This window comes from Asparagus officinalis, chromosome 3 (genome assembly GCF_001876935.1).
Source record: "Asparagus officinalis chromosome 3, Aspof.V1, whole genome shotgun sequence".
NCBI lineage: Eukaryota > Viridiplantae > Streptophyta > Magnoliopsida > Asparagales > Asparagaceae > Asparagus > Asparagus officinalis.
The window spans coordinates 39,381,375-39,395,946 of NC_033796.1; the positions used below are offsets into that span (position 1 = coordinate 39,381,375).

The 14,572-nt window shown below is 35.1% G+C and overlaps 1 protein-coding gene across 1 annotated transcript; it reads right to left on the reverse strand.

Moving 5' to 3' along the window:
- Positions 11,614–13,008, reverse strand: LOC109834980. Its single transcript, XM_020402986.1, has 2 exons — positions 12,451–13,008; positions 11,614–12,249 (listed from the first exon to the last, which is right to left on the reverse strand). Exons 1-2 carry the CDS (start codon positions 13,006–13,008, stop codon positions 11,614–11,616), a joined length of 1,194 nt encoding a protein of 397 aa, XP_020258575.1.

Genomic DNA, 14,572 nt, shown 5'->3' on the forward strand with positions numbered 1-14,572 from the left:
GATGCTTGGAATTCTATCAATTTTTTATCATATAAATTTTTTCAGTTTAATGTTAAATTGGATATGAGCGTTAAAAATTGTTTAAATTATCGTAATGAAATTGTTTATTGAAATTGAAAGATGAACTTGAGGACGATTTTCTATAGATTTTGAACTTCTTATATCTGATAATTTGATAGCTTGTATGGACACGCCAACAATTCTCTCACGTGATACAACAATGGTTGAAGATGAAAACAAATATATAGCCCTTGACCTTGAAGGCGATGACTATGGTTTATTATCTACGACAAGTTTTTTCTCTCAGGTGATAATATCTTATTGTTTATTGTGTACTACTATCTAATGACATATACCAAAATAGTTGTCTTTTATAATGAGTTCTATAATTTTTGTTTCTCTATTTTTACAGGCATCCGAGCATGAGCAGAATGCTGATGAGCCTATTAGCGTTGAAAATGGTGAAGGTAATTTTGTTGTTGATCCATATATTGGAATGGAGTTTTCTACTCATGAGGAAGCTTATAATTTCTACAATGCATACGCTAGACTTAAGGGATTTGGTGTTCGCAAGGGTCACACAACTTGGTCGAGAAAGAAAGATGCAATCATATCTAGAATATATGTATGTGACAAGGAAGGATTTAAAAATTTAAAAGATAAAAGAGAAGATGGTCGGAATATAGTTCGAAAGTTCGATACAAGATGTGGATGCAACGCAAGGATGGTTATTGGACTCGATAGAAGCACTGAAAAATGGGTGGTCCGAAATTTAAACATTAATCATAATGGTCATCCATTAACCACCCTAAATCGGGTAAAGAAGCACTACTCACATCGGACACTTCATCGAGCTCAATCGACAAGAAGGTTGATAGATACTCTTGACAATCAAGGTTTACGGTCTTCTACCATTTGTAAGGTTGTAGACGTTGCTCATGGAAATGAGCAAGGCTCTCTCACTCAACAATAATGCCAAGCACAACTTAGAATTAAACGAAAAAATAATGTCGGTCATGAGTGCGTGAGTATAGTTCGTCAATTTCAAGAGAAAAAGGTATCTGATCCTTAATTTTATTTCGCACTTGATTTAGAAAATGATGGGACGATGAGAAGTGTTTTTTGGATGGATGGTAGGTCGAGGACTTCTTACTTGCAATTTGGGGATGTTGTTTGCTTTGATGTTACATATAGAGCGAACAATTTAAAATTGTGGTTTGCACCATTTACGGGCGTTAACCATCATCGACAATCTACTCTATTTGGATGTGCGTTACTGGCCGATGAAATGGAGGAGACGTTTATATGGTTATTTAGCTAATGGTTAAAATGTATGTCGGGTGTAGCACCATTAACAATCATCACTGATCAAGATAAAGCTATGTGTGGTGCAATTCACAAAGTTTTTCCTCAAACTCGTCATCGCTTTTGTTCTTGGCACCTTCATAGGAATGCCTTACAAAATCTTCAATCAATGCATAATGAATATGGTGAGGATGTGAGTATAAAGTATAACAAATGGTATTGGAGTAAATCGGAAGAAAAATTTGTAAAACGTTGGGAAGAAATGAGGGACAAATATGGTGCAGATAAAAGGAATTGATTAGTAAATTTATACAACCATCGAGACCATTGGGCTCCAGTGTATCTTAAAGACACTTTTACTGCAGGAATGACATCTACTCAGCGGAGTGAGGGAATTAATGCTTTTTTTTGATCATTTTGTGAATGCAAATACCGAGTTACATGATTTTGTTAAGCAATATGATAATGCTGTCGGAGCTCGCCGAGCCGCTGAACTTGAGCAAGATTTTAAGTCCACAAACTCTGTTCCTACATTGTTAATTGAACATCCCATTGAAAAACAAGCTAGGGAGAATTATACAAAGAATATGTTTACTATCTTTCAGAAAGAACTCAAGGATAGTTACTCCATGCTTCATCAAAGGTTGTCGAAGGACGGCGCAAGTGCTACTTATGCCGTTTGGAATATAGATAGCGAGGCTGAGAGCAAGAAGAGGGTAAAGCATCATGTTGTTTTCGATGCATCCAAAGATAAAAGAGTTAAGTGCTCTTGTGCGAAATTTGAGATGGAAGATATATTATGCAAACATAGCTCGCATATTTTAGTAAAGAAGCAAGTATTAGAAATTCCATTAAGATATTTTATGCAATGATGGACAATTAAAGCAAGACATGTTGGTTGCGGAGTTAGAAATTACATTTCAAATAGTGAAAACCAAGTCTCTATCATTAAACATTGGACCCTTAGGAGTAGATGTAACAAGGCATTAGGAGATACATTGACTTCAAGTACACTTCATGATAAGTTTAGTGCTTTTTTAGACTCATTTTTTGAAGAAGTTGGTACTTACAAGAAAGAAAATGAACATAACGACAATGGAAATGAGAGCATTACTAGCAATAATATGCCTACTTCATCCATACCCATCTCTGTAGAGGAAGCAACTCAAATCACTATTCGTGATTCAGATAAGCCTATTGCCACGAAGGGACGACCAACACAAACTACCAGAATTAAGTCCGGAATTGAGATAGCACAAGAAAAGAGTATAAAAAACAAAGATTTTGTGGATTTTGTAAGGGAAAAGGACATTACATAACGAGTTGTCCTTTAGCTAAGGTATTATATTTATTTAATATTTTTTTTCATGTCGATGCATTTGTAATGATAAAGTTGTAATTTTTTTTGTAGATGAAAAATGTTACAGGTGGTGATCGAGAAAGTTAATGGAGGGACAAAACAAAGTTAAAGGTGGGCCAGAACAAAGCATGTGTTTATGAAGAATTTTGAGAAAATGAGTTAAAGTTTATGTATGGATGGATGATTTGGTTGTATGGATTAATCATGTATGGATGATAATGTGGTCATATGGATTAATCATGTATGGTTGATAATTTAAATTAAAGTTTATGTACGTATGGATTATTTGGTTGTATTGATGATAATGTGGTTGTATGGATTAACCATGTATGGGTGATAAATTTTTCCAGGACTATGAGATACGAAATGTGCATAAGTGGGTACAAATCGTGATTAAGTGGGTACAAATTATTTTTCCAGGACTATGAGATACGAAATGTGCATAAGTGGGTACAAATCGTGATTAAGTGGGTACAAATTTTTATCAATAACTACGTGGTACAAAACTGTGCATAAGTGGGTACAAATCGTGATTAAGTGGGTACAAATTTTTATCAATAACTACGTGGTACAAAACATGTCTAAGTAGGTACAAAACATGGCTAAGTAGGTAGAAAACATGCATAAGTAGGTAAAAAACGTGATTAAGTGGGTTCCAAATTTTTTTTCAAGAACTACGAGGTACAAAACATGGCTAAGTAGGTAGAAAACATGCATAAGTAGGTACAAAAATTGATTAAGTGGGTACAAAAATTTTTATGTAAACTACGAGGTACAAAACGTGCATAAGTAGGTACAAATCATTCTTAAGAAGGTACAAAAGTGTAATAACTGGGTACAAATTATTTTTTCAGATCAATGAGATACAAAACGTGCATAAGTGGGTAGAAAAGAGTAATAAGTACCAAAAAAATTCCAGATCAATGAGGTACAAAACGTGACTAAGTAGGTAGAAAACAAGCATAAGTAGGTATAAAACGTGATTAAGTGGGTACAATTTTTTTTTCAAGAACTATGAGGTACAAAACGTGGCTAAGTAGGTAGTAAACATGCATAAGTAGGTACAAAACTTGATTAAGTAGGTACAATTTTTTTTTTCAAGAACTACAAGGTACAAAACGTGCATAAGTAGGCATAAATCATTCTTAAGAAGGTACAAAAGTGTAATAACTGGGTACAAATTATTTTTTTAGATCAATGAGATACAAAACGTGCATAAGTGGGTAGAAAAGAGTAATAAGTGCAAAAGAATTTCCAGATCAATGAGGTACAAAACGTGGCTACGTAGGTAGAAAAAATGAATAAGTAGGTACAAAACTTGATTAAGTGGGTACAAATTTTTTTTCAAGAACTACGAGGTACAAAACGTGGCTAAGTAGGTAGAAAACATGCATAAGTAGGTACAAAACTTGATTAAGTATGTACAAATTTTTTTTCAAGAGGAGGTACAAAACGTGCATAAGTGGGTAGAAAAGAGTAATAAGTACAAAAAAATTTCCAGATCAATGAGGTACAAAACGTGACTAAGTAGGTAGAAAACATGCATAAGTAGGTACAAAACGTGATTAAGTGGGTACAATTTTTTTTTTTCAAGAACTACGAGGTACAAAACGTGGCTAAGTAGGTAGAAAACATGCATAAGTAGGTACAAAAGTGTATTAAGTAGGAACAAATTTTTTTTAAGAACTACAAGGTACAAAACGTGCATAAATAGGTACAAATCATTCTTAAGAAGGTACAAAAGTGTAATAACTGGGTACAAATTATTTTTCAGATCAATGAGATACAAAACGTGCATAAGTGGGTAAAAAAGAGTAATAAGTACAAAAAAATTTCCAGATTAATGAGGCACAAAACGTGGCTACGTAGGTAGAAAAAATGAATAAGTAGGTACAAAACTTGATTAAGTGGGTACAAATTTTTTTTCAAGAACTACGAGGTACAAAACGTGGCTAAGTAGGTAGAAAACATGCATAAGTCTACGAGGTACAAAACGTGGCTAAGTAGGTAGAAAACATGCATAAGTAGGTACAAAACTTGATTAAGTAGGTACAAATTTTTTTTTCAAGAGGAGGTACAAAACGTGCATAAGTGGGTAGAAAAGAGTAATAAGTACAAAAAAATTTCCAGATCAATGAGGTACAAAACGTGGCTAAGTAGGTAGAAAACATGCATAAGTAGGTACAAAACGTGATTAAGTGGGTACAAATTTTTTTTTCAAGAACTACGAGGTACAAAACGTGGCTAAGTAGGTAGAAAACATGCATAAGTAGGTACAAAACTTGATTAAGTGGGTACAATTTTTTTTTTCAAAAACTACGAGGTACAAAACGTTGCTAAGTAGGTAGAAAACATGCATAAGTAGGTACAAAAGTGTAATAACTGGGTACAAATTATTTTTTCAGATCAATGAGATACAAAACGTGCATAAGTGGGTAGAAAAGAATAATAAGTACCAAAAAAATTCCAGATCAATGAGGTACAAAACGTTGCTAAGTAGGTAGAAAACATGCATAAGTAGGTACAAAAGTGTAATAACTGGGTACAAATTATTTTTTCAGATCAATGAGATACAAAACGTGCATAAATGGGTAGAAAAGAGTAATAAGTACCAAAAAAATTCCAGATCAATGAGGTACAAAACGTGGCTAAGTAGGTAGAAAACATGCATAAGTAGGTATAAAACGTGATTAAGTGGGTATAAAATTTTCTCTAGAATCATAATGAGCTATTACATTTGAATAAGTGGGTACAAATTTTTCTCTAGAACAAGGACTTACAAAATATCAACCACATAATATCAAATGAGGGTATCAAATAAATAACATTTTCAATGAAAATTTTGTCACTTCCACTTATCCATAAATTATCATCCACATAATATCATCCACATATTGCATACAAAACAAACGCCATGGTGAAAATTAAAATCATAATTACAAAAAAGGTGAATCGCGTGCATACAAAAGAGCTGCACAAAACTTTGCTCTATACTTTGCACAATCTCCTTTTAAAATTGTTATCGACCGCTTTTCGACAATGCTCGTAATGAATTCAATCATAAAGATCCTGCAATCTAAAGTTCTGCATTTAAGGAAAAAATACAATATTAAAAATAACTTTGAGAAAAAAATAAACATTTACATTAAAGTGCATGAAACACTTACGGTCCTTGTTGTGGCGTGTCAACTGACTCCAGAATATGATGCTCTAATTTCCCCAATCTCTAATTACTTTGTATGGAACTCATAAACTTATTTCTAAATTTCGCAGCATCGGCGGTATAAATGGGGGATTTGATTGAGGAGTAGTGATAAAATTTTTTCTCCTCTCTCACTAACTCTACCATGTGCCAATGTCCAGAGCTTACAATCGGGTACAGAAATCTTTCACACTCCAAGAACTTCTGCTGAGAAATATTTTCTTTCATTCGTTTTGCCACCATTTCACGATTTCCATCTAGAAATGCTTGCTAAAAGAAGCATCAATGTCAACGTTTTGCCACCATTTCACGATTTCCATCTAGAAATGCTTGCTAAAAGAAGCATCAATGTCAACAATGTAGTGTTATATATTAATAAAAATTTCCATCTAGAAATGCTTGCTAAAAGAAGCATCAATGTCAACAATGTAGTGTTATATATTAATAAAAAAACAAAAACTAATGAAACAACATGGATATACTTACTGCAAGCCAATGCCTTGTGACATGTATCTTTCGATCATAACTATTAGTTGTTTCAATCTTTTTCCAAAACCGAATAACAAATGCATCTATCACCTACAAAATTTACCATGAATGAATAAAGTAGTTAATATAAGTGATTTTATATACAACATCAAACAACCATAACACAAATGTTTAGAACCTACATCATCACTGAGTTCACCTCATGTTAACAGTTTATAAGCATCTAAGAGAGATACGCTTGCTTCGGCACACTTCCAAATGTATGTATCACTATATGCAAGTACATGGTGAGAAAATTGCGACACACATTAAGTAAATTCAAAGATTATTATTAGAATAAGTCAGTAACGGTCATTTTCAATTGTAGAAAGTCTTCAATTAATTTTTCCTCATAATCATAGACCAGTACCTTACCTGGATAGTCGAGAGATGTAGGTATGAAGCCTTCTTCATTTTTGCTCTTTTTTCCCCCTCAGGACTATCCAATATCTGAATGACACGTTTCTTCTTTGTTCCTTCCTTTGCTTGATCTAGACGCATATAAGGTGAAGTAACAGAGGGTCCATCCTTCCTCATCCTCTTTTTGACAACCCGTTTGATAGATGGGGTTTCTCTCTTATTCTCATCACCACCGTCCTCTTTTTGAGAAACATCTCTATGAAGTTGAAATGCATATAATTAACAAAGAGTAATACATGAGTTATACGAAAAGTATAAAAAGTAAAATTACAAGAGAATTGAAAAAAAAATAAACTCACCAAGCTTCTTCTAAAATTATCATGTCTCTTGGGCGCATCAAAACGTCATTATCAATATCGGCTTCCTCAGTTTCTTCCAAATTCTCATATTCATTAGCTTCCATATCCTCTTCGCTTTTATTTTCAAATTTTACATTTCTGTCATCCTCTTTCTCCTTGTTTTGTTTTTTTGCATCTATCATTATGCTCTTCTAATGCTCGTAATTCTGTAGTGAGCTCGTTCAACTCGTACGTCTTCTCCGCAATTAAGGCAATTAATTCAGCTTTCCTTGATTCCTATAAGACAAAAAATACAAGTATTAGTACTTATACTATAGTTGCAGACACAGAACATAAAAAATGAGACATAAAATAATGAACTATGAGAGCAAAGATATGTACAAATACTCTTGGCGATGCCCTATGAGTAGGAGGAGTATTCTCTTCGCCATTATCAGTAAGAAACTTCGGATCTCTATATAATTTGTTCATAGTAGTTCTCCTCCACTTTCCGGTCTTCTTCACACAAAAGAGTGGCGGTAACCTTTCAATATTTGAAGTGTACTCTAATTCCCCTACTTTTTCATAAAACCAAACCTACAATATAGAAACTATACATTAGCATGTGCATAACAAATAATCATTATCAAATTGAAAAGATATACAAAATAATGTTAATGTAACTCACCAGTAAAATGGAGGAAAAACCACCCATGTACCCAGCATTTGAGCGCTGACATAATCCCCTCATACTAAGAGACTTCTTTGCTTTATTCATCTCTTTGCAAAGAAAAGTAAATACCGCATGACACCAATTATATTTCTTCAAAGTTGATAACTGCTCCGCGTATCTAAATGCCCATAAGGGACATGTCTTACATGTTCGCGGACATAATATGAAGCCGATAATGAAAGCCACAATAAGTTTCACACATATTATAGGGTCTTCATTATTCATATCTATAATCATCTTAGCCATTCTATCGCGCTTCCCCCAAATCACCGTATTTTTTTTCTCATCGGATTTCTTCTTGCCTTTAGAGCTATTACTCTTCTTCTCCTTGAGTGTCTTATAATTCTTTACAAAATTGGTGTAGATTGTATTAGACGCTGCCCCACTCATTTTTATCAAAATTCCTTCCTTTGGCAAATCGATAATTCGGTGAATATCATCTATACCAAACATATGATTTTTATTCTCAATCATGAATGAGCATGTATCGGAATTAAAGTTTTGAATCAAGCAATCAATTGCTATTTGCTCATTGCTCAAGGATGTGGGTAACTTGAGAAAGTTGTGAAAAAGCGTCGTCTCTAGAGCTTTTATGTGTCTTTCGTCCAATATTATTCGCTTATCAATTAAATCTCGAAAATAACACAAATTGGACGGAATTCTCAATTGTGTTATCATAGCCCTACAAGAAAATTATAATTCAGTTATAGTTAAAAATTAAATATATTTGGGCAAATTAAGACGCATATTAACACAAACAATTAACTTAAAAATTAAATAGATACTCGATATGACAAGAATAACATTAACACAAATATTATCTCATATGGGGTTTCAATAGATACTCGATATGACAAGAATAACATTAACACAAATATTATCTCATATGGGGTTTCTATATCTAAACAAACAACTACATAATACATAAAATAACATTAACACAAATATTATCTCATATGGGGTTTCTATATCTAAACAAACAACTACATAATACATAATAGATTTGGAGAGGGGAACAAAACATGCAAGAGGATATATCTCATCAAGCAATGACTTGTTGACACAGACATCAGTAGGCAGAGACAACAATTTCAACTTTCGACGCATATTAAAAAACCAATATATCTCATACAAAAATTTACTTACGACGTAAGAGGATTATTGCATTTAGAAGAGGAAGGCTTAGATTTTGAAGAAATCGAAGACGTTGACGCTTTCAATTTGTTCGAAGTCATGAGGGTTGATGAAGGGGTCGAAGCGAGCTCCAAACGAGGGAATGTCGAGGGCGAGTGCGAGCTACAGCGGCGACGCTGAGCGGGGGAGGATGGCCTGAGGGCTGACCTTGATATCCAATTTAACAATAATCCAATCTTAAAGTCTAAACTAAAAATTAATTCATTTAACAATAATCCAAGTTAATGAATTTGAGGTGGTGAGGGCTGACCTTGAGCGGGGCCTGAGCGGCGACGTGAACCGACGCTGAAGAGGTCGAACAATTGGAGGATGTGGGCGGATGTGGAGCGGAGGTCTGCGGTGGTATGAACGGTGGTCTGCGGTGGTGAGAGAGGTCTGAGCGGAGGTCTGCGGTGGTGAGCGAGGTCTGAACGGAGGTCTGCGGAGCGAGGAGACGAAGAAGAAGAAGATGACGTGAACCGACGCTGATGTGGGCGGACATGAACCGACGCTAAAGAGGTGGTGAGCGAGGAGACGAAGAAGTGTTAGACCCTAGAGGGGGGGTGATTAGGGTCTTATGCTAATCTAATCCGATTAAATGCTAATTAAAATATATTAACAAGTTATCCTAGCAAGTATGAAATACAACAAAGTATATGAGCTAGGATAAGCAATATGAACAACAAGATATATCCTAACAAAGAGATATAGGCAATGTATGTGCAATGATATATAAACTCAAGGGTAAACAATCTAAACTAGATAGTGGGCAATATAATCAACAAGCAATATACAAAGGCGATATAAGATATGAACATAAAAGGAAGTGCGCCAATGTAATCACAAACAAACAATATGATTACGGAGTTCGGTCCCCACGACCTACGTCTCTGCTCCTCAACTCGAGGAGATCTCCACTATCACAACCGGGTTTTCTACGTTCACCCGAATAACGTTTATACCTTACAATACAATCACTATGCAATCACACCTCACACACTAAGTGTTGGTCCTAGCCCGTGTCATCCTCCTCAAGTGCTCGGTTACAACCTCTCCCTAGGCACGTCAACCGACGCCACTCCTCTTGGATTCGACCCCGTCTCTCACCACACACTTCTCTCGGTGTACAAGTATATTACAAGTGAATCCTTACAATTAGGCTCAATACAAAGTGTTTGTTCTCTACAATGAATGAGAACGAATTATAAGCTCACTCTCTAAGTTACACAATCCCATAACCCAATTATACTATGAATGTAAATACTATAAGCTCAATGGTTGTGTGTATACAAAGAGATAAATAAAATCAATTAAACTAAACTCAATATAAATCTAGCTTATGAAAATTTTAATCAAAATAATAAATTGCTAGATGAGTTTAGAAACACTTCTCTAAAGATGACAAGAGAGTGGGAGAAGAGTGAATGCTTAAACACCAAAGGATGGTCTCCACTTGCTCTTGTAAAATTTGCTTCACAAACAAAACTCTTAAACACTCTTTTAAACAAACACAAAACACCCTTAAACTTGTTTAAACAATTCTCTTGGTTAAGTTGAAGGAGATGGAGCTTTCGGTCGACCGGACCGGTCGACCGACAGACTCTCTGTCGCCCAGTGAACACGAGAACTCAGGTTCGGTCGACCGGTTTGGTCAACCGAAAACTGACATATTCAAAACTGTTTTGCTTATTTTAAAACGCTGTTTAAAAATATCAAATAAATTCCAAAAAATGTAAAACTTTGGGGAATGATTGTAGACATGATAATAAACATGCTACAATGACTGGTTATCAAAAAGGACTTCCCAAATGAAAAATATCATCATTTTACAAAATAGTCCAAAACATGAAAATATGAGATACTTGAATTTTGATGTTTTGACATAAACCAACTTTTGAAACTTTGTGAAATGTTTTTATAGACTTAGTAAAACATGTATAAACTGATATTGAAGTCTATAAACTAAGAATACAATATTTTCACAAAATTGCATATTCTATGCAATGTTTTCAAAAACACAATAGTAAATATGAAATATGTGATTTCATATTATAAACATGAAAACTCAAAAATTATGTATGTATATATATAACTATATATATGCATAGAAACCAAAACTTATGTATATATATATAACTATATATATATATGAAGAAACCAATAAATGTGTGTGTATAGATATTGAGCTTAGAGTATATAACACACATAATATAAAATCTAAAACTACATTACCCAAGCAATCTTGATCTTCAATTAAGCTTGACTTGGTACACTTGCGGATGAAGCTTGAACTTGATCTTTAACTTGAAATGTATAAGCTTCAACCCGACATTCCGCCAACCTCCTTTGGATATCATCGTTGAAGCGCTATCCATCCAACCTCCAACTACGTTTTTTTTTTGGTAAATGAGAAATTTTATTCATCACCAAATTGGAAAAATGTTAGTACATCATGATCTCATCATATGAGTGAGATAACAAAACCTGAATCTAAAGCTCAAAATAACCTGAGCTTACAATTAGCAAAGAGTTAAACATACTCTATTTCCCTCCGCCAGGGTCCTTCAAAGCTTACTTTCCTCTCAAAAACTCAGCAATATTGGATGCTGCTCTTTTACAGAGAGAGGAGCCATACTCTATCTTCCTCCAAAATAGAATTATTTAGGTTGTTGATCAATATGTCCATCTTGATATTATTAGCCAATTGCTCAACACCTTTGGTCTTAGATTGGAAAATTCTTGCATTCCTTTCACACCAAATTCTGTAGATAGCGGCAGATAAAGCCATTCTTTTAATGCCATGTTTAAAGCTATTTCCTCTCAGTCTGGTGCAGAACCAGTTCATAAGGAGATTCCAGTCACAAGATTTCCAAGAGAATTGAAGCCAATCCATTATATTATTCCATATCTCCCTAGAGAAGTTGCAATCAAAGAAGAGATGATCACGGCTCTCTAAATTACCACCTGAGCATAAGCAGCAAACATTTTCATTTATAATGCCTCTTCTCAACAACCTGTCCTGAGTGAGTAATTTGTTTTGGACAGCTAACCAGCATATAAATGCATGCTTTGGGTAGCATCTCTTATCCCACACAGTAATATGCCATGGAACTGCATATGTTACAGGGGATATGGCATGATATACTGCAGATACTTGTAGTTTGGAGTTGATTGTACAGGAATTTAGAAGTTGTATTAGATTCTCCACTCCTCCACAGTATTGAACAGCTTTATCTCTGGCTTTCAGTAACTGTTTTCACATCCAGGAATCATCAGATTTTACACTCACATTCCAGATATCTCCACGTCTTAAATAGGTCCCATGAACCCATCTGATCCAGTGGGACTCTTTATTGATATGGAAATGCCATAGTAATTTTAGAGCAGCTGCCTGGTTCCAAGTAGAGACTGAGTATACTCCTAACCCACCTTTCTTCTTTCCCTGACATACCCTTGCCCAGGAGACTAAAGGAGTCCCGGAAGAGTAACCAGAGTTTCCCCATAAGAAAAGTCTGCATAATTCATCAATTTTACGAGATACCTTGATTGGTAAGATATAATTTGAGGTCCAATATATTTGTATGCCCAAAATGACACTCTTTATGACTTGAAGTCTGCCTGCATAGGTGAGATTTTTATTCTTGTTCCATGTCTGAAATTGATCAGTTACTTTGCTGATGAGTGAGGTACAGTCTTCATAAGTGAGTCTTTTGCAAATTAATGGGACTCCCAGATATCTAATAGGAAGAGTGCCCTCGGAGAAATTTAAGAGATGCATAATATTGCCTTTGACTGTGTCATCAACACCACCAAAATAGATAGAGCACTTATCCTGATTAGCTTCAAGCCCAGAAATCTTGCTGAATTTTTGAAAGATTTGAAGTATCTTCTGCACAGAATTTAGATCCCCATAGCTGAATAAAAGCAGGTCATCAGCAAAAATCAAATGGGTGATTTTGAGTTTGCTACATTTGGGGTGATATTTGAAGTCCCTGTCATTTCTCAGCATGTCTAAATTCCTGGAAAGGTATTCCTTACCCAATATGAAGAGATAAGGAGAAAGAGGGTCTCATTGTCTCAAGCCTCTCTCACCCTTGAAGTATCCATGGAGGGATCCATTGAGGGATATGGAGAATTTTGGATTAGTTATACAAGCCATGACCCAAGTAATCAACAGTTCAGGAAACCCCAGCCCCTTAAGCATTTCTTGAATGAACTTCCAACTGATAGTGTCAAAAGCCTTTTTAATATCTATGTTTAGCATGAATCTGGGGGAAATATGCTTCCTATTATATCCTTTAACTAGATCATGTGCTAACAAGATGTTACTTGTTATATGCCTTCCTTTAATAAATGAATTTTGTGCTTCATTCACCAGAAATCCCATGACAGATTTGATCCTGTTGGCTAAGATTTTAGAAATGATCTTGTATAGGCAATTGCAACAAGAAATGGGCCTGAAATCTGAGGGAGTTTTGGGACACTTCACTTTGGGGATAAGTGTTAAGGAGGTTGAGTTTACCACACCCAGCAATTTTCCTGTTTTGAAAAAATCCTCAATGGCGAGAGTGACATCATCACCTATTATTGACCATGTAGATTTGAAGAATAAGGCCCCAAAACCATCTGGACCTGGGGATTTATTATCATCCATAGAGAATAGTGCATCTTTGATTTCATCTTTGGATACTGATTTTGATAGTAAGCTGGCCTGTGATACAGACAGACAGGGGCCAGAATTAATAACCCTTGTATCTGGTGTTATTGTATCAATTGTAACTCCCATGAGATTTTTGTAATAGGACACCAATTCCCTTGCAATTTCCTCCTCCTCAGTTAATCTTTGACCCTGACAGTTATAAAGGACCATTATTTTGTTGTAATGCCTGGAGGATTTGATCACTGAGTGGAAGATTTCAGTACTTCTATCTCCTTTTATACTCCAAGCAATCTTTGCTTTTTGCTGATAAAAGAACATTTCACAATCAAGGAGTTTGTTATAAAGCATCATACATTAAGGGTATGCTTGGAGATTTTTTTGGACCTCTTCTAGAGAATGTTTTGCTCTTTGAACTTGTTCACTTATGTTACTGAAATGCCTCTTGTTGAGATCTTTTAATGCACCTCTAAGATGTTTCAGTTTTGTGCATACTGAATACATTTTGTAACCTGAAATTTCAGATTGCCGGATTTCTGAAACAGTAGGTATGAACTTCTCATGCTTTGTCCACATATTAAAGAACTTAAAAGGTCTTTTACCTTGGACATTATCCTCAAAAATAGAGATCAGAGCAGGAGAGTGGTCTGAGAAGCTAGGTAGTAGGTATTCCACTTGGCTAGAACAAAACATGTGTAACCAAGAGTCATTCACCAAAGTTCTGTCCAATCTACTCCAAATTCTAGAGTTTGCATCTTGTTTGTTGTTCCATGTGTAAAACATCCAGTAGTATTAAGGTGATTGAGCTGACAGTCATATATAAAATCTCTGAAATCACTAAAATCAGCCTCTGAAAGCAATGTACCTCCAATTTTCTCTTCATTGTTGATAACTGAGTTAAAATCCCCACTTAGGA

Coding starts and splice junctions, on each gene's coding strand:
- LOC109834980 (XM_020402986.1), bottom strand. CDS start 13,008: ATGCTGAGAAATGACAGGGACTTCAAATATCACCCCAAATGTAGCAAA. Junction 12,250..12,450: donor CTTTAGTCTCCTGGGCAAGG/GTATGTCAGGGA, acceptor ATGTGAAAACAG/TTACTGAAAGCCAGAGATAA.